At 40.8% G+C, this 26,563-nt stretch overlaps 1 protein-coding gene across 1 annotated transcript in view; it reads right to left on the reverse strand.

The window, feature by feature from the left end:
• Positions 1 to 5,566: 5,566 nt before the first annotated feature.
• The window catches only part of ANKRD55 (ankyrin repeat domain 55), a 46,968-nt gene continuing 25,971 nt past the window's right edge, over positions 5,567 to 26,563 (reverse strand). Inside the window, exons 7-11 of the mRNA XM_009648262.1 lie at positions 22,522 to 22,706; positions 20,475 to 20,642; positions 18,312 to 18,976; positions 11,914 to 12,015; positions 5,567 to 5,835 (exon numbers count right to left, since the gene is read on the reverse strand). Of these exons, the coding sequence (XP_009646557.1) occupies positions 5,567 to 5,835; positions 11,914 to 12,015; positions 18,312 to 18,976; positions 20,475 to 20,642; positions 22,522 to 22,706 (1,389 nt within the window). The remainder of the gene's footprint in view (positions 5,836 to 11,913; positions 12,016 to 18,311; positions 18,977 to 20,474; positions 20,643 to 22,521; positions 22,707 to 26,563) is intronic.

The following is a 26,563-nucleotide window of genomic DNA, read 5'->3' on the forward strand; positions in this document are numbered from 1 at the left end:
CAGAGGCCAAAGCACAAAAATATTTTTAGAGCTTCAAGTATTAGAATTTTCAAAAGCATTCACCCCTTTTAAGAAGCTCCAGACCTCCAGATCAGAAAAAAGTACATCTGTCCGGTGCTAGGAGTTGGACAGAATGGGAAGCAGAGCCTTGCTTTGGGTTAAGTCATCATTTAACAGTTTGGTGTAGCTGTTCTTAGTAATAAACCTCTTGCCTTATTTCCATGAGTCTACTGCAAATAGTAACTTCAGAAACAGGACGGGATTGGCAAATTTTAGGAACTGAAAATGCAGTCTTTACAACTGTATATTTAGTATAGCCTTTCTGGTTAGAGCTTATATTTTTTCCTTCCTCAGGTTATATTTACCCTCAGCTTCTGTGTATGAAAGATACAGTCCCATTTCCTTTCAATCATTTAAGTGCAGCCAACTATTCATGCACTGTGGGAAGGTCTCCCTTCATAGTTTTCATTATATGTGCAAAGCTACTTTCAGCTCAGTTGCCAAGATGAAATTATAGCTGAAGTTTGTTGCACTGTGTGTAAGCAGGGGATCTGCCTCTCCTGCTCCTTCTCCTCACTTGTCCTTTTACCAAACTAATCTTGCAGATTACTTTTGTAGTGGTGATGATGGCTACAGAGACATTGGGAGGGCTGGACCAAGCCTTTTCTTAGTGCATTGACGTGTTTGGACAGTATCAGTCTGCTCCTGTGTGATAGAAGGAACTCCACCACATCCTTCTTCCAACAGATGGGATCCCACACGCTGAGCACAGAAACATGCACAAAGGTGCAGGAAGGCACGTGTGCACAGAGTCAAGTAGTCCTTTTGGACAGGTATGAACACACTCTTGAGTCTGCAGGCTCTCCCATGATGTTTGCAGAGAAGCAAAGGTCACACCATGATGCCAAGTACGCTGGAGCACCATGCTGAGGTGAGATGGGGAATGGAGAGTTGCTGCAGGTGGCTGTACTGTGTAGGTGTCTGCAGACCTTACTAGGCTCAGTAGCAGCTGCAGAAGGCAGGGCCTTGACAGTGTTGGCTGGCAGGGAGGGAACACTTGGACTTTAGGATCTTTATGGGCCTGGAGTTTGTTTCTTGTCTCCGTGTCAGCTGCTTCACATCAAGGACTACTCCCTGCCAATGGTTAGAGGTGGCTTTGATGCTGGACCCCTGACAACCTCTGGTCTAAACTACCTCTGCTGTAATGCTGAGCTTTTCCACCAATAGGGAGAGCACAGGAAAATCTTTGCTTTCTCTGAAACTAAGGAACATAGGAAAACCCTATGAAAATAATGAGAGAAAAATTCCACCTCTAAAGTACAATGGCAAATAATGTATACTTTCAATACTTCTGTCTTCTTCTAAATCATTATTATAATGCAGATGCAGAGTAACAGGTCTGACGACTCATGATGGCAGTATGATCAGATGAGCTCTTATAGACCTGTTACAAGTGTTTGAAAAGTTGCTATGCTTGTATGTCCTGAAGTGGTAACTATGATGCTTCTGGTGTTCTGTAGTGGAAAAAAATACATGGATTGTGTAGACTCCTCTTTGGTGATGGTAGAAGAATGCAGTGTATTTGGGGTGAAGGGACAGAAATCTCCGCCTTTTGCAGTGGTAGGGGTATTTAAATGCTTTATTAGGACTGAATTTTAGAGGTTACAGCTTCCTCTTTAGGTATCTATACAAGAAAATTACCCTGCTCATCAGATACTCGGCTCATCCGTAGAATAACCTTTGAAAGATCCCCGTAATACTGGATGAGCCTTTTTTTGCATATGAACATTCTTCTCTGTTTTACATAATGGACTAATGCTAACCTCCTGCACAGTTTACTGGAAGAGTATCAGTGTATAAGTAAATGGTCCACTGGAAAAAAGGCTGCACCATTTTTAAAGGTGTTTTCAAATTCTGTTCATAATAATGATACATGGAATGTAGAGCATGTTCCAGTGAGGAAGTATATTGTGGTTTGGTGTGAAAATGTATCCTGTATGTATGTATATTTTCTTCACTCTCTGTGCCAAGCCAAACTCCCCAGACACCTGAGTACTGCAACACTCTTTGAGTTAACACTCAACTAGTGCCACAGAAGAATGTGCCAGAGATATTTAATTGCTAGACAGAGAAAAAAAAAATCTCGGTCATGACCTACTGACCAGACATTTCTTGGCAATTGCTAATCAACTGTGTTAGCCTTTTATTGTCTGTCCTGCCATTATCTTCCAGGAAAGGTCTGAGAAAGATGTCAATGTAGCTTCAGTAGGTATTGGTTAATTTGTTATCTTTCATGCAGTATGCTGCAGTCAACACTCTGCTCCTCTGAAGGTGAAAGACTTCAACTTAATTTTACTTGTTTATTTACCAGAGAATTTGGCTATCAAACCCAAAAGATAAGAATAGTTCCTGGTGGGAACATTTCTGAGAATAATTTTTAGTGCTTCCTATGAGCATTAATTTTTAAAGGATTCTATTTGGTAAATTGTGAACTACTTCTTTATTGACAGTCTATAGAAGAAACACATTAGAAAAGTGACCTGGATTAATTCAGATTACCATGCATTAAAGACTGTGTCTGTTCAGGTAGGTACTGTATTCTATGCTTACCTTTGAGCAAGCAATTAGATTTGCATTCCTTTCCTGAAAAAGTCTATTTCCTGGGTTGGAGACCCAGGGAAAAAAACATTCCTTCCTAGAAAAAGATGAGGAAAAAAGGGGTAAATGATAGGAAAAGTTCACCGAGCAGATGTATCCTGTCATGCAAATTGATTGTACAGAGAGGAGGCAGTAATGATGTGTGTTTCCAGCTTCAAGTGACTGCACCTGAAATTCTGCTTTTTTGAAGGAATTTCATTTGAAAAACAGTGTTATCATTCATCAAAAATTGTTCATTATTCAGCTTTGTCCGCCCATGCTGCACTAACAAAGCACTGCTGAGTGGGAAAACCAGAAAGCTGATTGCTTCCTTTCTGGGGATGGAAATGTCTAGCCTAAGGCGTGGGGGAATGTCTCTCCCTTTCTCTCTTGCCGTAATACTGGAAACGTTTGTAATTTGTTCAAGCCTCTATGGGAAGCCAACACGGACTGCTCCTGTTATCTCCGTCTCCAGCATGGAACTGCAACTGGCAAACAAATGGGTACCACCACAGCTTTTGTATGATTACCATTAGGCAGCCCAGGACTCTCCTGGTCCCTGGACAGGCAGGGTAACACATGAGATGAGAGAGATTCACTTGCTCTCTCAAAGGCAGTCATGGGAACAAGGATCCCCTTCTACTCAGGAAAAAATGGAGTTGCAGCACATGCCCTGCCTCTTTTGAGGCATCCCAGTTGATGGCAAAAAGCTTGGTTTTCTTATCCATTCAAAAGGCTAGACTGGCGGTGGAGGTACACACATGTGACCCCTCTGGGATTTCCTTGCTGTGCCACTTGGTCTTGTCTTCTTTCCATACACCGCACCCATTCCCAAGCAATGTGTTAGACTAAAGATAATTAATCTCTGCCGGAGTGGTTACTTTGGGCTCTCACTCTGCAAAGACAAACCTCATTCTTGTAACATCTACGCTGACGCTTAGGTTTAACACAGATGTTATTTGCTGCCAGCCAGAGCTGTACGAATTAGTTTTTCCTTCTCCTCTGTGGAGTCTGCACCAAAACCATCTGCTCTGTACCATTTGACAGTGGCTTAAGGTCTGCACTGAAGCTTGAATGTTTCTAGGAACTCACTTATGAACCACTTGCCTCTTGTGTGAGGCCAAAGGGGGAAGTACAAAAGGACTGGAGTCAGAATAGAGAATTTGGGGGTTGCAACTGGTGGAGTTCCAGGGCAGAGAAGCTTAGGGGCTGTGGAGAGCAGAGCAGCTCTGGCGCTGACTCCATGGAGCAAATACCAGTCTGCCACACTGTAGGAGGGACTCTGGACTTTTCAGTGAGGCTGGACTGAGCAGGACCAGTCAGGTGCAAAGACAGAGCATGCCAGAATTGATTTTTCCTTTCACGGAGCATGCTTATGTTATGCAGTATTTTTTCTGTCTAGCCTTGGGTTCTAGGTTACCTGTCAGGCCCAAACCCATGAGCTTTTTACTCTTGCAGATTTCAGCGGGAAGCTGGAGGTTTACATCATTTGTTGAATTTGAGCTTTATGACCTGACATTTGGATCAGATGTTTAGAAATAAAATATCCTGCTATTTGTGTGCAAAAGTTCCCTCTTCCCAGTGTTGCGTCAGAGCAGCTGTTGTGCTCTGCTTTTTTTCTTTCTGGGGCTGTCTGTGACAGCCACCAGCCATCCTTCTATTTACAGTCATTACTGCAAGGAAATTGGAAACTGCAGCTACTGGGACATGATTATCTTCTCTTTCGTGTCTGGTTTGTCTTTAACTGTGACACAGCAAAAGAAATGTTTGTACAGCTAATAAAACATTTATCTAGAGATAAACTAAAAATGCCATGTCCTGGTTGAATGAGCTGCCAATGTGGAGCTAATGTAGGACAGGTTTATTAGCAATGGTGGTACAGAAGGGGTGACAAAAGGGGACTATCCCCCCCCTGTCCCCGTCCCCCGCCCCCCTGCCCACAGTAATGCCCACAGCCCCTCTGTAATCAGAAGTGGGGAAGTCTCCAGAGTAATAGCTGCAAGGTTTAGATAAGAATCCTGAAGCAAGCAGGGGTTGGCGTCTGTGTTAGCCTCTAGGAAAGGACAGTCTTGTGAAATGTTTAGTGAAAGGCTTACAGCACTTGCCAAGGCTCTTGACTGAACAGCAGTCTAGCTAGATTTCACTCTTCAGTTTGGTGATCAGTGATGAAATAATGCCTAATAACTCAGGACTGTGCAATCCTTGTTTTATGAAAGTAACAATACACAATTGCATTTTTGTCACTGAGGAATATGAAGAATTAAATGAAAGAGACATAAAGCTGTCGGTGCAATGAACAGTTCAGAAAAGTGTGTGCTATAGCCCTGTCTGTTCCACAGGGATTAGTGGTTCATTGTACTTTTTCAGCTTGTTGAATTCACAAAACCCACAAACTTACAACCTAGAAAATACGTGAAAAACAAAGAGCCAAACCCCCTCATTTGCGAAAACTGCCTTTTATTTTGAGCTTATTGTTTTAATCTTAAAAAGATATTTTTGATGGCACACAGCCTCAGAATCAGCACCTTTGCATTTACAAACTACAGAGAATCCCCATCAATTTGTTTCCCTAATTCCGACTTTTAAATCACACAGAAAATCTTGCTCCTTGTTCCTGTTTTCTATGAAAGGCTTAACAGCACATTGCTGCGACAAGATTGTATGTTATAAGGATTCCATTCACAAAATAGATCTACAACACATTAAATCTTGATTTAGTAATTTCATCATAAATGAAAACTATAATGAAAATGCCTATATAAATACACAGTACAGCTTTTTTTAATGTGCTACCCTTTCTTGGGTTTTGTTCATTTACACTCCAGTTCACAAGAGCATCATTAGTGCAAATTAATGAGATTTTACTGTACAGTTATCGTGTAACAAGTTCTTAGATATATTTCAACTGATTGAGGCCAGTTTTAATGAGTTAATTTTCAGTGTCTGGCTTGGTGAGAGATTTCTCAAGCTCTTCTGCAGGGTTAGATTTCTTCTGGCTTGGGATGGCAGGTAGGACACGGCTTGGTTTCAGAGGTTCTCCTGATAGACCAGGCAAGAGAGAATAGAGCAAATGACTCTGAGAATGTCCCCTTTTCTGGGATCTGGAGGTTGGGGCTGGTGGGAGAATAACTGCACCAGTCCTTAGGGAATTTAAAGGCAGGGACTTAAACTTCTTAGCACCCTGAGATGGTAGCTGAACTAGAAGAAAAAGAAAAAGAGAGAAAGAGTGCACAGAAAGTGAAAAGCATGACATTTTTACAAGTGAGTTTGCTGCTTTCTTTGAACTGTTTTTTTGGTTGTCTTGTGTTGTGTGCACTCAAACCTGAATTTGAAAAATGTGATCAAAATATGAGTAAAAAATTGCTAAAGCCTGGCAGGGCTAATCTTCAACTGAAGAAAACAACTCCAGTATTAAGTGTTTTACTTTGTGTTTGGTGATCAGTAAGACTTGATAAGTTCAAAGGTTTACCTTTGATAAGCAGAGAATCTATAGTTTGTCTGAAGGAGACTTGGTCTGTTTGAAGAGATTTCCACAAGACAGTTTTTCATCAAAAGCCCCAGGCTGACTGAAACAGAAGTGTTCCATGGGAATATATTATTTTTAACAAAACTTTTGTGGGAGAATGCTCTATTGCCCACAGTAAATTCTGATCAAAATCTTAGGAAGATGAAATGGAAGAATGTGGGGTGCTGTGTCTGGGTTGCCCTAGGCACAGTCAGTTATGAAGATAGGTCCAAACATGTTCTGCAAGTCACAGGCCACAAAAGTACCCCATTACCCTGTAAGCACACTAAGACCCAAACTGAAACACAAGGGCCACAGCGGTTGTATGTCTCATGTTTGTCAGCAGTCTTATAAGAAACTGTGGATTTAGATCACCTCCACCTCACACTCAGCAGTGTAACATTGTGCTTTCAAGTTAATATAGTTCTGTATCTTCTCTAAATTGAAATCCTCAAGCTTCTTCATACAGGCAACTCACTACTAATTTATTAATTTTTTAGAAGGAGAATTCAAAGCCTTTATTGTAGACCTGTTTTTCTTTGCCTTGGAATTTATTGTGAATTGCATTAGCTTCTTTTCATTTAATTCTCCATTTTATTCACAAACTCTTTGTATACAAACAGTTTGGGTTTTTCTGTTTAACCATATGAAGAATTCCCTACAGGAGTTAATACCATCTCTGTTTTGGCTACTGAATCTTTCTTGCAGTTCTTCACCGTAATTTTCCTTGGTTGCATTCTCATTCCATCCATGATTTCCTTCCATCTGCACCTCTTGTGATGAATATATGAGAGGCTATTAATGTTTTCCTTTGAGATGTTCTAGTTTGAGTTTCATCTTACTAGCCATGACAGCCTCCAGAAGGTTATTTGGATTCTCCATTTCACTGGCTTCATCCTTTGAAACTAACCACAAACACTTGCTAGCAGTCAGGTATTAAAAAACAGTCTCTGAGTCAACCACTTGTCCTCAATTGGTATCATGCTTGTGTCCTGGTTCTTTACATGCAGGAAGAATCATGCTATAAAGCACTCTGCTCGAAAGGTGACCATCTCAGCCTGTCATTAGCATTCCATTTCCTAATCAGCTCCAATAAAAACCTGAGTGTTCATGTTTGCATTTTTCCTGGCAGCCCCTTTGATTATTCCCTTTTCATAATCTCTGACAGAAAGTTTCCTGGTGCATGTTCAGGGAAATTCTACAGAAATGAGGAATGGAGAAGAGTACTCCCTCTTAACCCAATTAAAATCTTGTGTAATTCCAGAGAAACATATGAAGTTAATCTAGATTTGGACCATTTTAATAGAGGATCAACTGATAAATGAACTAATTTTTATTAGAAATAACAGCCCACATAATCAACTGGTATGAACTAACTACTGTAGTCAATGCATCTGTGATAAGCTGGACCCTACAAGTAAATTTTGATCTTAAAGGAATCTACAAACCAAACTAAACATTCAGCACACTTGAGGAACTCATAGATAGAATAGTGGATGGAGTTTCTTGAGGGCTATAGAATAAAACCACAAGAAAAGAGAACTTAAGGAATCTCATGTCAGTTAACCTAAACTAAAAATCCTAAATACCTAAAATCTTGTCCAGAGTTGGTGTTTCTCAGAAGTGAATCTTTGAACCTATGAAGTCTGCTTGCTCCTCAAGCAACATCAAAAATAATAACTGGGACATCCTGAGAGTGGATGCAGGAGAAGTGAGAAATTATGTAGTTTTAATAAGAAAGGATTATTAACTTTGTCACAAATTTTCATAAAAAAATAAGGTAGATCCATTACTATAATGTGGACACACACCTGATGAAAGAAAGGCACTCAAGGTGTAATTTCCTGAAGAACCGGTTTACAATGCAAAATTACCTTAATAAATTGGAGAAACAGTAAGAAATTCAGATAACGAAACTCAGCAAAGACAAATGCAAAGCACTACACTTAGGGAAAACAAGCAAAGAAATCCCACAGCACCAAAAGTCCAAATGTGAGACAGGGAATAACTGGCTAGAGGAGTAACAGTCTTGAAGGTATCTGGGGGTGAAGACTGTGCCTGATTCAGACATACATTGCAGAAGTTCAAGCAGAAACCCTGCTTCGCATTCAGAGGGCAGAGTCAGCTGGACCTAGTGGTACAGTAAAAGCTACTGATTCAGGGAGCCTTTTCCACTCAGTAGTGGCTCTCAAGTGGCTGCTATTACAAACTGCAGAGGCAAAAATAAGGCTGTCAGAGAGGCATTGCGCAAGGAATATGCACTCCAGCAGGAGGGGTGGCTCTCAGACTCTTCCTGTTGCAAGCAGTGGACCATGGCAGCCTTCTACAGACGGGAGGGTGCTTTGTGGAGTCCTTTGCTGTTAACTTGGGAAAGAAAAAACTTCAAATATTGTTAAAAGACCTGCAGAAATAGATTTTTTTGTTGTTGTTGTTCAACGAGTAGTAAGCTCATTACGGCTTCAGACCTTCTAAGCCACATGAAGAAGTGAGAGCAGCAGATAGTTCTCTAGAAGTCCCATACTTGTTTGGAAAATTTTTCTGGCATTGTGTGAGCAGCATGTGATGTTTGCAAGCTTGTTTTCCAGGGGTCCTTGGGAGAGTTGTGTGATGAGATAGAAATGGGTGTGCTAGGGGTGGAGCAGCATGCAGAATAAGAGAGATGCCAGCCTGTGCTGAGGTTACGTAAGAAGCCATGTGAGGGACCTCTTTGACCCTTAGAACATCTGGAGGCTGGGAGTTTATAAACTATGGTTTAAAGTCACTCAAATACTCTTTTCCTTTCATTCCTATTATCCTCTATCTAACTTTTATTTTTAAATAGTTTTGCTTAGAGATTGAAGCATCTCTTCCTTTTTTTCATTGCCCTTCCTTTTTTGGGAGGTGTTTCTTCTTTCTGCTAATCTCTGAGTAGTTTCAGTTCTCTTTATAATTTATGCTTATTTTATTGTTCTAGCTCCCTGCTTGCTTTTTTTTTTTTTTTTTCCCACTGGCTTTGTTGCATGTTTTTAACACACATCTTGTGCAACGAAAATATTAGAGAAACAAATGTTTATATTCCAACTTTGTTGCTGGAGCCATTTGCTTGGATAAAGGCTGTGTCCAGAAGAGTAATATTTTTAGGGCTGGATGGAGGATGAGTGAAATCTTGGCTCTGAAACAGTTATTTGGAAAGCTCCAGGATCAAATGTGTCATTTGTGTTAACAAAGAAGAAGTATAATCTATTTTGCAAATAACATCGCATTTTTGTTATTGGCTTGAACTAATGTTCAAGCAGTAATAGCACCTGGATAAATGTGCTGTATTAGTTAATTAAACCATAATTATTAACTGTGATGATTGCATCTTATTTGTAAAACACAGTTTTTGGCATGAGACTAGAACTAAAATCCTGGCTGTTTGTATGAATTACTGCAAGAACACCAGGGATTATGAAATTATTTTTTTTTAGGATTTTGCTTACAACTATATTTTATCTAGAAGACACAGAGAACATTAGTAGAGAGCTTAAAAATAGAAGACTTGGAGCTGGGGTTTTGAAAGCAGTTAGATTATTTTCTTTCCTCTGAGAAGACAGAGAATACCACCTCAGTATTCCACATATCTTCACTTTTCTTCTTCCTCTCTTACTTACTTTGCAGGAGCAGTGCAGGATTCTGTATTTCCCCTACCCCATCTGATGTTCCCTATAAAGCTACCTCTGCTGTTTCATTTTTAGTAATATTGTTATAGCTGCAGAATCGCTTCTGAAACTCAGATCATAAGAGGCAATGAATCTTAAATTTAGCTCTGAAATGTGAGTGCTTTGGGACCTGGCTGATCTGCAGGATGGCAAATAGTAAACTGCAAATCCTCATCCAAAATACATTGCGGGATTTGCGCATAGTGGAGCACAGGAATGTGAGGGCAGGACACTGCTGAGAGCAGGGCTAGTGTTTGAATGTGAAGAACACCCCAGGCATTGGCTGAATCCAGCCTAGGACACTCACTAAGTCTTGGCACTCTGCCGGGGCAGTGGGAGCGGGGTGAGGCTTTCCCTGCTCTTCAGGACCTCGCTTCTTACTGCCTTGGGAATGAGGAGCTGGCTGAAAGTATAGAGGGAAAAAAGACTGCTGCTCTCTCCAGCCCTTTATTTTAGCTCCTGTCTTATAGAAGCTACCCAAACCAGTTGCTGTTAGAATGAGAGAAATGCATGATTCCTGTCCTCATGTGAAAGCTAGTCTACCTGCTGTGCTTAAGACAGAGAGAAAGACAACATCTTTTCACCTATGTAACATTCCAAAAATGACAAGTTTTTGGAAACCTGATGATCTTGTTCTAATCATCTTCCCTGCAATTTTTGCAAGCAAAAGGACACAAGAATCAGTGTCATGATATTTTCATGCTGTCTGCAGAAGAGTCATTCCTTATCCTGGCTTTCATCTCACATATCCAACCTTTCTCTGCCATGCTGTCATTAGGGTGTTGTCATCCATCTCTTTACATCCTGTAAGTCACCGTGTTGCATCATGTCCTGCCCGCTGTGAAAAACTACCAGAGTAAATATAGGCATGTGCAATAGAGAGTGAAACTGAGAGTGAAAAGTCCTGTGTCTGTGAGAATTCCAGTCACCCCTGCTCTGGAAAACAAATGTAGAACCAAAATTGTCTCTGTATTGACATGCATCTCTTCTACTAGGCCAACTCTATGAAACTCATAGGAGAAAAGGGTTGTGATCAGCAGCACAAAGTCCATCTGGAAGTGGGCCAGTCACTAGTGGAATATCCCAGGAGTTGACACTGGTGCTAGTCCATTTCATGTCTTCATTAGTGACATGGACGATGGGGCAGAGTGCACCTTCTGCAGGTTTGCAAATGATAGGAAACAGAGAAGTGGCTGACACAGCAGATGGGTGTGCTGCCATTCAGAGACACCTTGACAGGCTGGAGAAATGGATGGACAAGACTCTTACAAAGGGAAGTGTAAAGTCCTGCACCTGGGGAGGAATAACTCCCTGCACCAGTACATGCTGAGGACCAAACAACTGAAAAGGAGCTTGTCAGAAAGGGACCTGGGGACCCTGATAGGCAACAAGCTGGGCATGAGCCAGCAACATACCCTTGCAGCAAAGAGAGCCAGCAGCATCCAGGGCTGTGTTAGCAAAAGTATTTCCAGCAGACTGTGGGAGGTGACCCTCCCCCTCTGCTCAGCACTGGTGAAACACATCTGGAGTGCTGTGTCCAGTTCTGGGGCTCCCAGTACAAGAGAGACATGGACATACTGGAGCAAGTCCAACGAAGGGCAATGGAGATGATTAAGGGATTGGAGTCACCAACCTCAAAGGGGGGTCTGAAAGACAGTTCAGCCTTGAGAAGGCAGCTCAGGGGATCTTGTCAATCTGTATAAATGCCTGAGTCGGGGGGGAGTAATGAAGAGGGGGCCAGACTCTTAGTGGTGCCCTATGAAGGGAAAAGAGTCAATGGGCACAAATAAGTAAGAAGAAACTTTTTTACTCTGAGGGTGGTCAAACACTGGAACAGGTTGCCTAGAGAAGTTGTATAGTCCCCATCCTTAGAGGTATTTAAAACATAAACTGGATGTCATCCTGAGCAACCTGCTGAGGTGACCTCTCTGTGGGCAGGGGGATTGGACTAGACAATCTCCAAAGGTGCCTTCTGAGCTCAGCCATTCTATGATGCTGTGAAAAAGGAACATGAAACTTCTCTCAAGCCCTCAGATGCCAGTGATGGAGGCACACAGTATGATACTGTAACTGAGACTTGCCTGTACTTACTTTTCTGAGCACAGTGGTTGGGTATGGGAGCTAGGCAGTTCTGTACAGCAGCAAGATTTTTTATTTTGGGTTGGTCTACAGACATCTGTTGAAAATTTTTACCTGTGAAAGAAAAAGATAATCTGTTACCATATGAAAATAATTGTAAATAATACGATGCACTGTAGATCTCTGGCTTCTAGAACAAAAAGAAAACTTACTTAGTAATTCCTAGAAATATGTAATAACAAGAAACAACCAACGGAAAAAAAGCTGTTGCTTTGTTCTCTTTACATTCATTAAAAAGAGTGACTGATTCAATATAGCCTTCATTTGTACGCTTGCCACTTCCTCTCACATAATACAGCAATTGATCTTAAAACAGGCACAGTCCGGTAGCTACGTTCATGTAAGAGTATTTGGACACTAAATTTGTAGAAATATTCAACTAGATGGATTTGATTTCAGAATTGAAGCTTTAGTTTGCAAACTTTTCTAATAGGGTCTCAGCCTTTCTAAGTACTAGAACACAAATGGAGTTCAACTGCTGGTTGGAAAATGAGACTGGTGGAAGTCAATCAGCAGTAAAGACGAGCTTTGAGAGGGTTTTGCTGCAGATGAAAACACAGTAGAACTAATATAAACTGATACTAATTCTTACTGAACTATGTTTATTGCAATTTCGTTTTTACCAAGAATAGATACTGGAAAATGAAAGATTAATTGCATAACTGTGACATTTCACTGGTTAAGATTAAAGTTAGCTTTCGTCTAGTAGTATTAAAAAAGACAATATTTTAGATGATGTAATGCACTTCACTACACATATCAAATACTTTTTAAAAAGTAGAAACTCAAGCACCAAATCAACATTTTCCCCAGATTCTTTTCCTGAGTTGATCTTATTTTGTGATGTTTGAGTCCCTCAAATTTTTTTTTTTTGTTATCCCCAGATCTGAGATGAGCCTTGTAAGGATTCTTGAGTTGTCTTGCCAAACAGCTGCTCATCCTGCATTGCAATAAAGCTCATTGCAGAGCAAGCTTATGCTCAGTCGGCACGCAGAGACAAAATGAGACACAGGCGGGATGCAGTAGGGCTTCTTTAGCAATAGGAAAAAATGGAATTATATGAATTGCCTCTGTGGCTTTGTAGCTGGTACTTGAAAACACCTGTGTATTGCTGGGCTGTGCAAGATAAAGCTACAGGAAAATAGTTATAGAACAGTTTCCTAGAGGTGCACTGAAGCAGTTGTCAAGACTGCTGTAACTGTGTTACTGACTTAATGGATCCTGTGTGAAAGGAGCTGAAGTTGTGTTTATGAGATAAACACCCATGTTACAGTGCGGTCTTCAGTTCAGCACAGAGCAAGATTCTGGTCCAAAGACCATGGCAGTTGATAAACATTGGATCAGTCTACTGGATCCTGTGGGTACAGCTGATATGTATTGTGCTAATGCATGAAGAGTATCTTATGCATGAGTTGTGTATAATAGAAACAGACTTTGGTGTCCTTTTCCCATGTTTTCATCTTTATTTAGTCTTTAACACTTCTCTAGGGTGATCAAAAAGTGGATGTAAAAGTTGGTAAATTTATTCTATAGACATCATATCCACTGTGCACAAAGAAATAAATATGTCAATTCCAAAACAGGATAGAATCAAGCCTGCTGCTCCCATTAGTGCCATTCGAGTTATATTGGTTTCAGTGGTGCTTATGCTGAGAACTAATGGCTTATTATATACATACCATTATGGCTTTGATCCTGGGAGGTTGTTTTTTCTATCAAGAGATATGTTTATTTCATAAATGGGGATATTTGGCAGCAAAACAACAGTACAAAGCATAATTGCGTTTGCAAGACTGATACGAATTCTTGGAAAAGAATCCTTGTCTAAAAGTTCTGACATCAAGTGGAAGTATTATTTGGAAGTATTCTTCTGCTCTTCCTTGCTATCTGCTTCACATAACATCAGAGAAAAAGGTTTTTCTTTCTTTAAGACATCATCTTTGTCATCCCCAAGAACATATTTATGATGGCATTTATTTTTGAATGAAATGGAAAGGAGGCAATTTCATTATAAAATGCAGGACTGTTCTGCATTTCATTTACTGACTTTTTTTTACAGGTTGTTCTTTGATTTTCCTTTGCATTTAGGTATGTGAACCACGTTGTGGTGTGTTTTGTGTAAATACAAGAGTTGTAAATATTATGATGAGTGTCCCACTGTAAATCAGTCCTTCAGGTTGAGAAAGAAACAGCCACACGGATCAGCTTTGCTCTGCTTGTTCCTGGCCAAGAAGTGCTTCCTGTTGTACTATGCCATACTGCTTATGCCAACATAAGCTCCGTAATAGCCTATTTTTTTACACTACAGGCAAACAGAAGGTACTGGGCTGCTGTAATAAAACCTGTAATAACGTATTGCCTTAGATGTGGAAGGTTAGTAATCTAGTAATATAAAAGATGAGTGGGTGATAGAAGGAGGCTTCCACAGGTTAGAGGGTGCTAAGAGCTGCCTTACATTTGAGACAGTCTTCCTCTTGCCCATGTCACTTGGAATTTCCCTCCTTACACCATTTTCCTTGTGGAGAGTAGATGGCAATAAGTTTTGCAAAAAGAGATGATTGCAAAGCTCATAAATACAAAATGCTTTAGATTGTGGATGCCAGCTCAGCACTGTGGCTGGCAAGCACTCTTAGAATATTGATGGTAGTTTTTGGTATAGTCTATCTTTGCTCTCCCCAGCGGAGGACAAGACAACGTAGTTATTCTGATGGAAATCAGTGCTATGATAGTAAGCTAAGTCTCATTGTTACCCACAGCAACCTCTCCCCTTTGTGTAAGTGCTAAGGCTCAGCTAGTAAATTGACTCATCGTTCATTTCCAGGAGCACAGAAAACAGAACAAAAAACCTCTAAAAATCCCCATCTATATGCCAGCTGCCTTGGTAGCAGTAAGCGCAAAAATTCGCTCTAACTTTAAAAAAAGTCATGGTCCTGCAAGACAATCAACATTGTGTGTCAGCTGAGAAAATAATTTTCAAATTGAATTCCTGTAGATTATTGATATGCATAATCCTGGCCTGGATATTCAGTGATTAGGAAACTACATGTAGCCCCTCCCCCACCCCCAGTCATGGCTTGAGAAGTGGAGTATTAACACTTCAGTGTCCTTCAAAGACCAGATGTTGTTTTTTCCCTCAGCTAGGCCTCCTGCAGAAAAAAAACCAACAAGGAAATATCTTTCCGCAGAGAGAGCTTGGCTGCACAGCGCTGCTGACTGGGCTGGAGCCAGGCTTGCTTTGCTTCTGATCCCTCTAAGTCCTGCAGGCACAGCGCACTGGAGACCTGGAAACCCTGGAGCTCATACAGTAAATGCAGTTCTAAATCACAGCAAGTCAGGTGGCTTTAATTACAGGGGCAGACAGATTTAAACCACACACATAGGCGTGAAGTGGAATAAGCAGATCTTTTTATCATGAAGAAACGTTAGACAGTATCTGGGTTGTGCAATGCATTCCTGTTGGACACTCTCCACCTCCTTAAAAGCTTTTAATTCACATGCTTCAATGGAAGTCCTTTTTTCTTGCTACAGGAATCTTTTTATTGTTGGAAAGTTTTGTTAAAGGGAGCTGGTACACAGAGAACTGGGCTTAAAGCAGACTCAGGCTTTTTTTGTTCTGAGGGAGATAGTAAATGCTCAGAGATGAAATTACTTACTCTTGCTTTTGGACATGCAAAGACAGCTGCCATTGCAACAATTAGAAGATTTCCCATAACTGATACAATTTTGCCCTCATTCATGCATGTAGGCTGCTGGTCCTATACTGAGTCCCTGTGCAGATCATGGAACACTGAGTGGATGCACAGGGTCTGTCCTGATTCATCTGGTTGCACCTTTTGTCGTAGGATCTTCATAGGAAATCACCTGTCCTTCTGTCCAGAGCAAACAAGGATTTGACCATAGAGTATTCTACAGTCTTAAGAAAAATCTATAATCACATTTTAAATAACATAGTAGTTACTTCCACATCAAATGTATTCATAGTCTAGCTAATTCTGCCAAGAAATATTTCCTCATAGTTGTTCTCAGGTTTGGTTTATCTCATTTTGAGTTCATTCCTCCTCCTACTGTCAGCATGAATGATCATAGAATCGTAGGATCGTTTAGGTTGGAAAAGACCTTTAAGATCATCAAGTCCAATCATTAACCTAACACTGGCATCCCACCACTAAACCATGTCCCTAAGGCCCTCGTCTACCCATCTTTTAAATACCTCCAGCAATGAGGACTCGACCACCTTGCTGGGCAGCCTGTTCCAATGCTTGACAACCCTTTCTGTCAAGAAATTTTTCCTAATGTTCAACCTAATCCTGCCCTGATGCAACTTCAGACCATTTCCCCTCATCCTATCACCTGTTACCAGGGAGAAGAGGCCGACCCCCACGTCACTCCCCTCTCCTCTCAGGCAGTTGTAGAGGGTGATAAGGTCTCTCCTCAGCCGCCTCTTCTTCAGGCTAAACAAACCCAGGTCCCTCAGCTGCTCCTCGTAAGACTTGTGCTCCAGGCCCCTCACCAGCTTTGTTGCCCTTCTCTGGACATGCTCCCGTGCCTCAATGTCCTTCTTGTAGGGAGCGGCCCAAAACTGAACACAGCATTCGAGGTGCGGCCTCACCAGCACCGAGTACAGGGGCACGATCACTTCCCTGGTCCTGCTGGCCACACTATTCCTGATACAAGCCAGGATGCTATTGGCCTTCCTGGCCACCTGGGCAGACTGCTGGCTCATATTCAGCCAGCTGTTGACCAGTACCCCCAGGTCCTTTTCCGCCAGGCAGCTTTCCAGCCACCTTTCCCCAAGCCTGTAGCGCTGCATGGGGTTGTTGTGACTGAAATGATCTCAAATATCTCAGCCTCACTTTACCCTATTATGTTTAGGTTGTAAAGAAGCCCTGGGGTTTTCTTGTCTTCCACATGTAAGCTGAACCTTGCAGAGTTCAGTGTAGAAAGAGTTGTGCTGGAGGAATCCTTGCTAGCCGTGCGGAGTTTGGGGTTTGCATGGTTGAGTAAGTAGCTGAAGAGTGCACAGTAAAAAAGTAGTGACACCTATAGACCAGGTCTATCAAGCTTTCAGGAATGTGGCCTGATGTTCAGGAAGTGGAACTTTTTGAAGAGCTCCTTTTTACCCTGAAAAACTATTTCTAGCCTTTATTTGCACAACGTAGAATGACCTGTCATTCTGAAATTGCCGTCTCTACTCTCATTATTAGAGATGTGAATAAAGATTTGCTATCTTATGGATCCTTTCACTGAGGAGTCAGTACAGTTTTCACTATCATGCAAGCTGAGGTAGTGACCTGACCTAACTGAGGGTTCTTCTCAGACAGGGTTGCTCTTCACTCCTCTTTCCACTGGAGGATAATGGCTCATGTCTGTTGGGGTGAGGGTAGATTAACTTATTGTGTAATATTTACTCCTAGCAATGGTGTACTAGTAAGTTTGGGGATTGCTTTTGCTTGCTTCATTTTGGATATTACAGTGGTTGGAAGGCATGCTAGATGTGTTTAATTTTGTCATAGGACTAATCCCAAAGGAGGTGAAGTTGGAGACATTGATATGTTGAAGTAAACTCCAGCATGCAGGCCAGCCTGCCAGATTCATTTAAACATGGATGTGAGTCAAACAAAGTACTAGATCCTAAATCCTGCCAAACCCTGGTTTTGAGTTTACTTCAGAATTCTGATGCACTGCTTCATTACTGTTGCATTACAGTTTCCAAACCACAACATAAAAGCATTTACTGAGTCTCTGTAAATTTAGCAACCTGAATTCAGCTTTGGAGAAACCATAAGAACAGCACTTTAGATCAAAAAGCTGGTGCTCAGGGTGGGAAGAGTGGGAAGGGGTGACACTACAGCCTGGAGTCAGAATATGTCTACCAGGGGAAAGCGGCATGGTGCAGAGCCGTCCAGCATGGCACACGTGGACTTACCTGGTTGGATCCAGAAGCATCTCTCAGCACAGTTAGAGATTTCAGTGCAGTAGTGTTCCCTTGCACATCTAGTTGCAGGACTGAATGCGGACATAAGACAGCAGGTGTGACAGCGGGTGTGCAATTCACAAAACACATATATAGTCTGGAGGCACTTACCTTGCTCAGGTACCTTACATGCTTTCTATCTACCTGCATTTTTGCTTGCTCATCAAACCTAATTAAATCTTGTATTTCCCACACCTAAGTACCTTGTTTCAGCTGTCCTGTCCATATGCTATCTGTGATTGCTACTACATACAGGGAGAAGAAATTGAAAAAGATATTAAATAGAAATGTCATGGGTCAGACTTACCTATTTTTTCTGACTCAGCTTGCCACATCAATAGAGATTATAGGATTTGGGAGGTAGAGAAGAAATTACCTGATGGAGAACTGGGAAGAGAGGGAAGGCGGGGAGGGCACAAAAGCACATGGTGAGATCTATCAGAGTTTAAGCCATTTATCAGTTTGTCTGAAGGAGTCCTAGTACAGACTTTGTAGGAGAGTAGTCGTTTAGAGTCTGTGTTCCAGGGATCGTCCAGCAAAGCCTGGCAGCTGCTTCTGTGGTCCAGCAAGTTATGTTCACTCCTACTCTTTTGAGACTTGTGTGCAAAATGGTGGGTGCTGGTGCTGGAGGAGAAGCTTGAAGTTGTGCTCTGGGAAGCAGTTAGGAAGGAATTGCCCGCAGTGATTGGGGGGAGGCTCTGGGTTCTAACGGGCAGAAGTCCCTGACACTCTGGTTGCTTCTTTTCTGGTGTGAGGTACTTTGTGTCTGTGCTCCTTCTTTTAAAGTCAGAGCTGGTCACACACTCATCTGGAATGTCTTTGCAGTTCGTGTCCATAATGCAATCAAAAGTGGTGATGATGTCATCTACTTCTGAGGTCTCTTCTCTGGTATATCGGTCTCTGCTTCTCTCCTTCTGGCTGGTTTTCTGATCATCTTTCTTCTTTTTGCAAGAGAAAATGTGGTTCAGCATACTGAATCGCCCTTCTTTCTTTAGGAGCCTGTTGTTCTGAGGGGGAAACTGATGAACTGGCTCAGATCTACTGGAAATACAAATCAAAATGTGATGTCATTATTGCCAAATAATGAAAAAAAAATACTGCCTGTGTTAGCCCATGAAATGGGGTATATACTGTTCAGATACATTTGCAGGGGTGGTTCAAGGAGGCAGAAAATTAGCACTCCAAATCTGTAATTAACAAAGACTGAAAATGATACTGTGTTCCTTCAGCCTTTCTTACAGGGTTCATTGCCGTATACCATCTCAATGTAGGCTCAGTGAAGCTATCAGGAAAAAACCCAAACAAAATTTTCTGGCTTCAGCATCTACCAGCTGTGGAATCATTATTCTTAATGATGAGGCAAGATCCAATAATAACAAGAAGAACATGCTGGGATCTTTAAAACCAAGTGGTCTTTGTATTATGTCATATTTGGGAAATGGTATTTCAAACAGCCCAGTCATTGCTAATACTGTAACAAAGGCACTAGTTTACCATTCCTTCCCTTTCCCTTTCCCTTTCCCTTTCCCTTTCCCTTTCCCTTTCCCTTTCCCTTTTCCTTTCCCTTGTCTTTGCTTTTGCCTTTGCCTTTCCCCCTTGCCTTTCCCCCTTTCCCCTTTCCCCTTTCCCCTTTTCTCCTTTCCCCTTTCCCCTTGCCTTTTCTTGCCTTGCCTTGCCTATACAAAAGAGACCCAGCACAGTTTCAGAAGATCTATCAAGACAATTATCTACAGTGGTGTAGCTGTAGTGGTTTTAGGTGAGTTTTTGATTAATCAACATTTCAGACCTACTCCAGCAGGCAGAGTGCAGGAGGAGGAGGATGAGGAGGAGAGGTAACATTACCCATGTCTCGTGGTTTATAACACAGGAAATAATACTAACTGCTGACTGGAAAGGAGGGGAAAGCACAAAGAAATGTGATGATAAATAACTTTGTAAGTGCATGGTCATTTACCAAAGTCGAAGAACTGAAATGAATTAAATGACAGCTGTTGAAACATGAGAAATACAAAGAGAGAGGAAGACCATAAGCAATGGTAAAAGAATTACACTTTTTAACAGAAAAAAACTCAGAAGAAAAAGAGACAATCAAGGTAGAGGACTAACGGTGGCAGGAAAACACCCACAAACCCTTACCCTGAGGATGAAAACCTGAAATTTATTTTATTATCTACCCAGCAAAGCTGCTTTTTTGTTCACTCTATTTCTCTATCTGATTACATGAACACACAGCTAGTGCATAGAGATTTCTGCAAGATAAATTTTCTGCATGAAGGTGACTGAGCAAGAGGTATACTCACATCTTCTTGGTTCAGAACCCTCTGCTGATCAGCAGACTGGCACTGTAACCGCAGTGATGAGCCCTCAGTAGATGACTAATTCTAACGTTGCTATTTTGGTGGAAAACTTGAACAGAGTATTGCCTATGAATTGAGGAGACATCACCCAAGGCTCAAACCCTTCAGTAGCATACAAAAAGTAATACACTTTTTTTCTAGTTAGTGGTAACATGTGAGCAAGACGTGATCTTTTGCTTTACCTGCTCTCCTGAGACAGCAGCTTGATGCATGCTGTGTGCCCACAGTACATTGCATATGTCAGAGGAGTGTTTTCATTGATGTCTCGAGGGCTGCTGTCTATCCCCAGCTCTAGCAGTGTCTGCACACAGTCAGCTTTCCCTGCTGCTGCAGCCCAGTGCAAAGGCGTCCTACAGAAAAGGGGGAGTATCATTAAAATAGACAAATAAATCTACTGTCAAAACTATTAATGACATAATGAGGTGTGCTTCTATGCTATTCATCCAGATTCATGACACTGATTTCAAGGAACTCTCTAGCAACTTATCCCACACTGACGTAGCTGCCAGTGGTGGCAATAAGGCCGTAGACTGGCATCTACCTATGTGTATCTATTTAGCTGTAGAGAAAGTAGACATGGGGCTGTGGAATGCCTATACATGCTACATAATAGCATCTTCTCCACTGCTGGGGTTGCAGAGTGGGAGGAGTTGCCTGAAGTTTTCAGAGAAGAATTTGAAAAAGTTTGTAGTGTCCACTGCACAGGGACAAGCTCTTCTCATCTTTACACCAAACACAATTAGCAATGGTTGGCTCAGGGCTCTCCATGAAGGCACCAGAAGAATCCTCCTCCAGATGGCTGAGAAGGACTGGACCCATCTGCCAGACTATCCTTTGCCAGTTTCAGTATTCTTTGATGGGCACAGACTGGAGACAGAGGGTGGTGAAACACTGGAACAGGTTGCCCAGAGAGGTAGTGGAGGCCCCATCCCTGGAAGCATTCAAGGCCAGGTTGGACGGGGCTCTGAGCAACCTGATCTAGTTAGCGTTGTCCCTGCTCCTGCAGGGGGGCTGGACTAGATGACCTCTAGGCGTCCCTTCCAACCCAAAACATTCTGTGATTCTATGATTCTATGATACAATTGTCCTGAATCTGTGTAGGAGAATCAAACTGAATTTCTGCTTGGCAAAAGATTTGTGTCTTTTCTTTGGAAACTTTTGTCCAGTTTCCAAATTGTAACACTTTGCTCCTGTGAAAAATCTGAAAGCATAGAAAACACCGTAAGAAAACAGTGCAAGAATAAAAAGGAAAATTTACTTTTCTCTGCCTGTTTCTTTGCAGTAATTTCAGATGGGTGCAGTCAGAAACACAATGGAATGGAAATCTACTGCATGTTTATAGTGAACAGCTTATCTTTTCCCTTCTTCAAGTATAATACCTACTGTGGAAATATCTGAGAACGTGTACTAGGAGGTTGTGTCTTACTGAGCTCTTAAGTGCAGTTGAATTCCTTCCTTTGCTCTTCTTTCCATAGAAACACAGCCTTCTCAACTACGTTTTACTGATGTTCAGAAATGTCTCCAGAACCCTCTTGGTTTTATTTCTGTTCCATTTTATTGCATTTTTCCATGAAGAATGCTATTATTTTAAGTACCTGAAGGCCTAAGCCAAGAAAGCCTTGGCTTTTGCTCCACTGAGCAGGATAATCAATGCGAACGGTCAGTTTGTTCTGTTTGCATTAAATAAATTTACAAGCAAAGTTCCAAGGGAGGTAAGCATGGAGTGAAAAAGAGGAAAGAAGATGACTCTTCTGCTCTTATGATGTAGACATTTTGTCCTGGAAAGAATCAAATGCCTTCTCAGAATGGAAGATGAAGGTCCCCTGGTCCTATAGGAATACTGTGTTAGCAACTTAAATGCAAATACAAATAGCAGCAGGATCCCACCTTCAAGTTACAGGATCCTGTTCTATTGTTTCGAAAAGAATGTTCACTTTTGATTGAAAGAAGTCAAATCGTGACAAAGTTCTTTCACACATAATCTTAAAATTTCCTACGAGAAACACAAAGTAAAATAACATTCCTACTAGTCAGTTATTACACTAGATACAATACATGTGAGCTGGAGGGCTTTGCAGTGTTTCTGAACATGCACGGTTCTCTGTAAGTGCAGTTCATTATCTAGGCCATGGCCTGTGAAACAGGAAACACGATTATAGAATAAACAGAGCTAGTCTCAGGTTAATAGAAAGGAAGCAGCAATTTCAGTTTCAGAGTTTCCATGGTTACCTGTCATCCACATCAAGGGCTTGCAGGTTGCACTCCGGGACTTTAGCCAGCTCACTGATAATATCACTGTACCCTGCAGCAGCAGCAATGTGCATACATGTTTTGCCATTCTCGTCATCGTAGTTTATTATTGATGGTCCCTGGTAGTGGTCCAGAATGATGGAACACAGAATCCGGTTGCCACTCTGAGAGGAAGTCCAGAGAAAAAAGCATTTTACAATGGAGCTCACACCAAACTGCATTTTCTCTGTTAGAGAAGTCTAAATACAATAATGGTATTTTGTTTTGCGTGTACCAGACTCCCCAGGTATGAAGCCAAAAGCTTCCAATCTCCTGCTGAGAATTGTGTTTGCTTTATGAATTTCCTAGAACACTTTGAATACTGGAAAAATAATAAATAATGTACCACTGCAAATACCTCCAAAAGTTACAGAGTGTAAATTACTCAACAGTTTTCTCAGAAATATCTTGGGGGTTTTGCTGTTTTGCTAAGCCAGAAAGATATGAGCCTATATTTTCTCATAGAAATTTAGGGTTGGAAAGTACCTCAAAAGACCAATTCTGTAAGCCTGTCCAAGTACACCTGGAAAAGCCATGTCAAATATTTGCTCAAGAGGTTCTTGAAAACTTTCTTAGCTAGTTTGCTCCAGTGCTTCAGTGTCTTAATAGAAAGTTGACATTGTTCTCTAGCCTGCAAATGAAACTGAACATTTTATATCTGAACTTGGTGGAAATAGAGAAAAAGAATTAATTTTTTTTTATATAACAATATAGAAACACAAGGCTGGAAAGGTCTTTCTAGATCACCAAATTCAATCCCTGCAATCACTTGCAGCTCTCTTACATCATCCCTTTCATAAACTTATTGTCCATTAAAAGCAATTAGGTTTTTTGTCCGCATTACTCCCAAAGGAAGACAGTTCAAGAACTTGTTTCCTTTAATGATTAGTATCTCTAATTTCTATTCATACTCATGGCTGATTTATGTCCCTTTGTTTCTGTGCCAACATTATTATTTAGATTAAATACTTCTTTCCTCTAACTGGTGTTTGTTCTTCAGATGTATTTATAAACAATCATCATATCCCTTCTGAGCTGTTCTCTTGCTGCTCTAATCAAGCAAGGTCTTTTAAGTTTTCCTTGTAAAATATGCTTTCTGTTTCTCTTACCAACCTACTAACCCTTCTCCTTTTGTTTTTCAGTTGTGTATCCTTGAGGAGGGATGATTAAAATTGTACCTAGTCATACACAGACAGTTTTGCCAGGTCTTTGTACAATGACACTAGCTCTTCCCTATTTGTGTTAGAAATACCTCTTTTGGTATGTCACAGAACAGCATTTGCCTTACTCACAGCTGTGTCCCATTAGAAGCTCCTAGTAATTTTGGAATAACCCTTTACAGCTCAGTACTTTTTTTCCATAGTCATTTCCAAACATACAGTTTCTAGTTTCTGGGAGGACCTTCTGTTATTAGCACCCAAGTGCTAATATGTTTTATCCTATTCGATTTTGTCCCATTTGTATTACTTTAGACTTGAAGGTGATCCAGCTTCCCCTGTATGACATCCCCATTCTTTTCTGTTAATGTATTCCAGTTTTTTGGTTTTGGCAGATTGCATCAGAAAGCCCCTGTATTTTGTGCCAAGTTATCATGAAAATATTAAGCAAGATTGATTTCAAGGCTTGTCCCTGAAAGTAATTTCCTTCCAGCCTCTATTCAACATTTAATTATTTCTTTTCAATTCTTGATTTTGAGATACAACTTCTTTTGCTTCTCCGTACTTTTGCCTATTGTTTTGTAAGATGTCTACTTATTCTAAATATATCTTTTAAAGATGGATAGCAATCCATTATACCTCAAGCCTCTTTTATACACTTTTCTTCTCTGCTCTTGGGGTACATATTCCTGCTACATTTTGCACCATTGATAGTATACAGGTCCCTAGAATCTCCTGGTCCCAGACCTTCTCATTCCAGCTGAGAATTCCTTTAATTTACCAAAATGTGTCCTTCTGAAATCAGGAACTTTGTTTACTCACCTGTTTAATTTAGAGACCACTCATGATCGTGCCATCCAGTCTTATTTTCTGTGACCAGGCATTTTATAACATCCTCATTAACCATGTTAAAATTGTTATTTTTTTATAGTTGTCTGAATTTCTAATGAAAAAACCGTGTTAATCTTCAAGTTCAGGAATACCGAGGTCCTATGAATAATTGTTGGGGTTTTTGTTGTTCTCCAGTCCCTGTGCCAAATGTCAATGTCCTCCATACTAGCATAATTCTCAGTTACATTTTTTGGTCTCTAGTGTCAGAGAAATCTGTAGTCATAGTCAGGGCTAACTGAACCTAGAAGTCTATTATATACTTCTAGTACTACCATAATAAACATCTATCACTGTCCTTCTCCAGTTTTGCTACAAAAAGTTATTAACATGCTGTATCTTTCTATTTCTATATTTGTGTTCTTGTGTCACTACTATTCTGCTTATATATATATATATACTGTCTTTCTAAGTCCAGATTTCACATCCTGCACCTACGGTTTCAGTCCCTCGATGTTCTTGCACAGATCTTAGCATTTACATAAGAAATTTCCCACTGTTCTTACTGGCATTTTATACATTTATAGACTGTTCTGTCTCCCACCAATCTTCCATTTTCTAGACTAAACAAACCATTTCAACCTCTCTTCATGGGTCAAGTTTTTCAACCCACTTATCATACTTGCTACTTGCTTTTGGCCTCTTTCCAGTTTGTCTACAGCTTTCTTCAACCATGGTACCCCAAACAACATAATTATCCAGCTGAGGCTTCTCTCCTGACATTGAAAATGACATTGCGACTTCCTGTAGCCCACATGTATCACACTTCTGATAATATATCCCAGAATGATGTTTGTTTGTTTTGTATCAAAACCATAATTTAAACTGCTTTTCGCTTTGTAATCCATCAGTCTACTACTCCTCCTTTGGCGCAAACAGCTTTAATTTTTCACAGTTCTGTACACAGTTCTATTTTATTAATTTCAGTTCATCCCTACAACTTATCAAAATAAATTTTCATTCATTTCATCCTGACCCATGAAGTGCTTGGTTTCCCTCTAATTTGGTTCTAGCTGTGGGTTACATACATATTCTGTATTTTGTCACCTCATTATGGAACAAATAAAAACATTCTTATGATAAATCCCTGGTTGGACTGTCTGTGACATGTCCGCTTCCAAAGATTATTTGAACTGTCCTGAATGTGGCTGATAAAGAGTATATGATGTGTGAGATAAGTCCCTGCATTGATTTTGAGTGCATTAGTCCTTATTCTTCTCCACTGGGACATCCTATCTTTGGGCTGAATTCTGGGTCCATTATAGCAGGTTGTGCTTATACAAATTGGGCTACTGACATCATTCAGTGTGATTAAAATTGCATGTACTGCTCAAACAAGAAAGGGTCAAAGAACTGCACTTTTAATGATCACTCTATTACCACCTGCTTAACAAGCTTTCTGTGCCATGTGATGAACTTGTTGGCACTTTTCCAGTATTTCCCTGTTTTACTACATGGTATTAAACTGATTTCATTGACATTCAAATGTACTATATCCAATAGCTTCCTATCTGAGGAGACAATAATTGCTTTGAAGATGGTTATGAAATTTCTGTCCTGTTTTAACAATTCAATCAAGTTGTGAATTACGTTTTCTAAATAATCAAGGGATATTTCCTAACATTTTGAACCTTCTGCTGAAAGAGTCTCTGGCCAAGTGCTCTGTGGCTTTCCAGCTCTCTCTTCTTAGGAATGCCTTCTTATCTTTACATTCATCTTGGCTTTTTAAAATTGCACACAGAATTCTCCTAAAACGCTTACACTGCCCTTATTCCTAGATTGATAGCTTTGAGCTGAGGTCACAAAAAATGTAGTCTTCCTGTGGTAAATTTACCATGAACCACAGTACTATTGTTAGACCAGGATGTTCAGTGGTAAATTTACCATAGGAAAATTACATGTTTTTGTAACCTTACTGTACGTATCCCTACATTTCA

Source organism: Egretta garzetta, unplaced genomic scaffold (genome assembly GCF_000687185.1).
Source record: "Egretta garzetta isolate BGI_Z169 unplaced genomic scaffold, ASM68718v1 scaffold471, whole genome shotgun sequence".
NCBI lineage: Eukaryota > Metazoa > Chordata > Aves > Pelecaniformes > Ardeidae > Egretta > Egretta garzetta.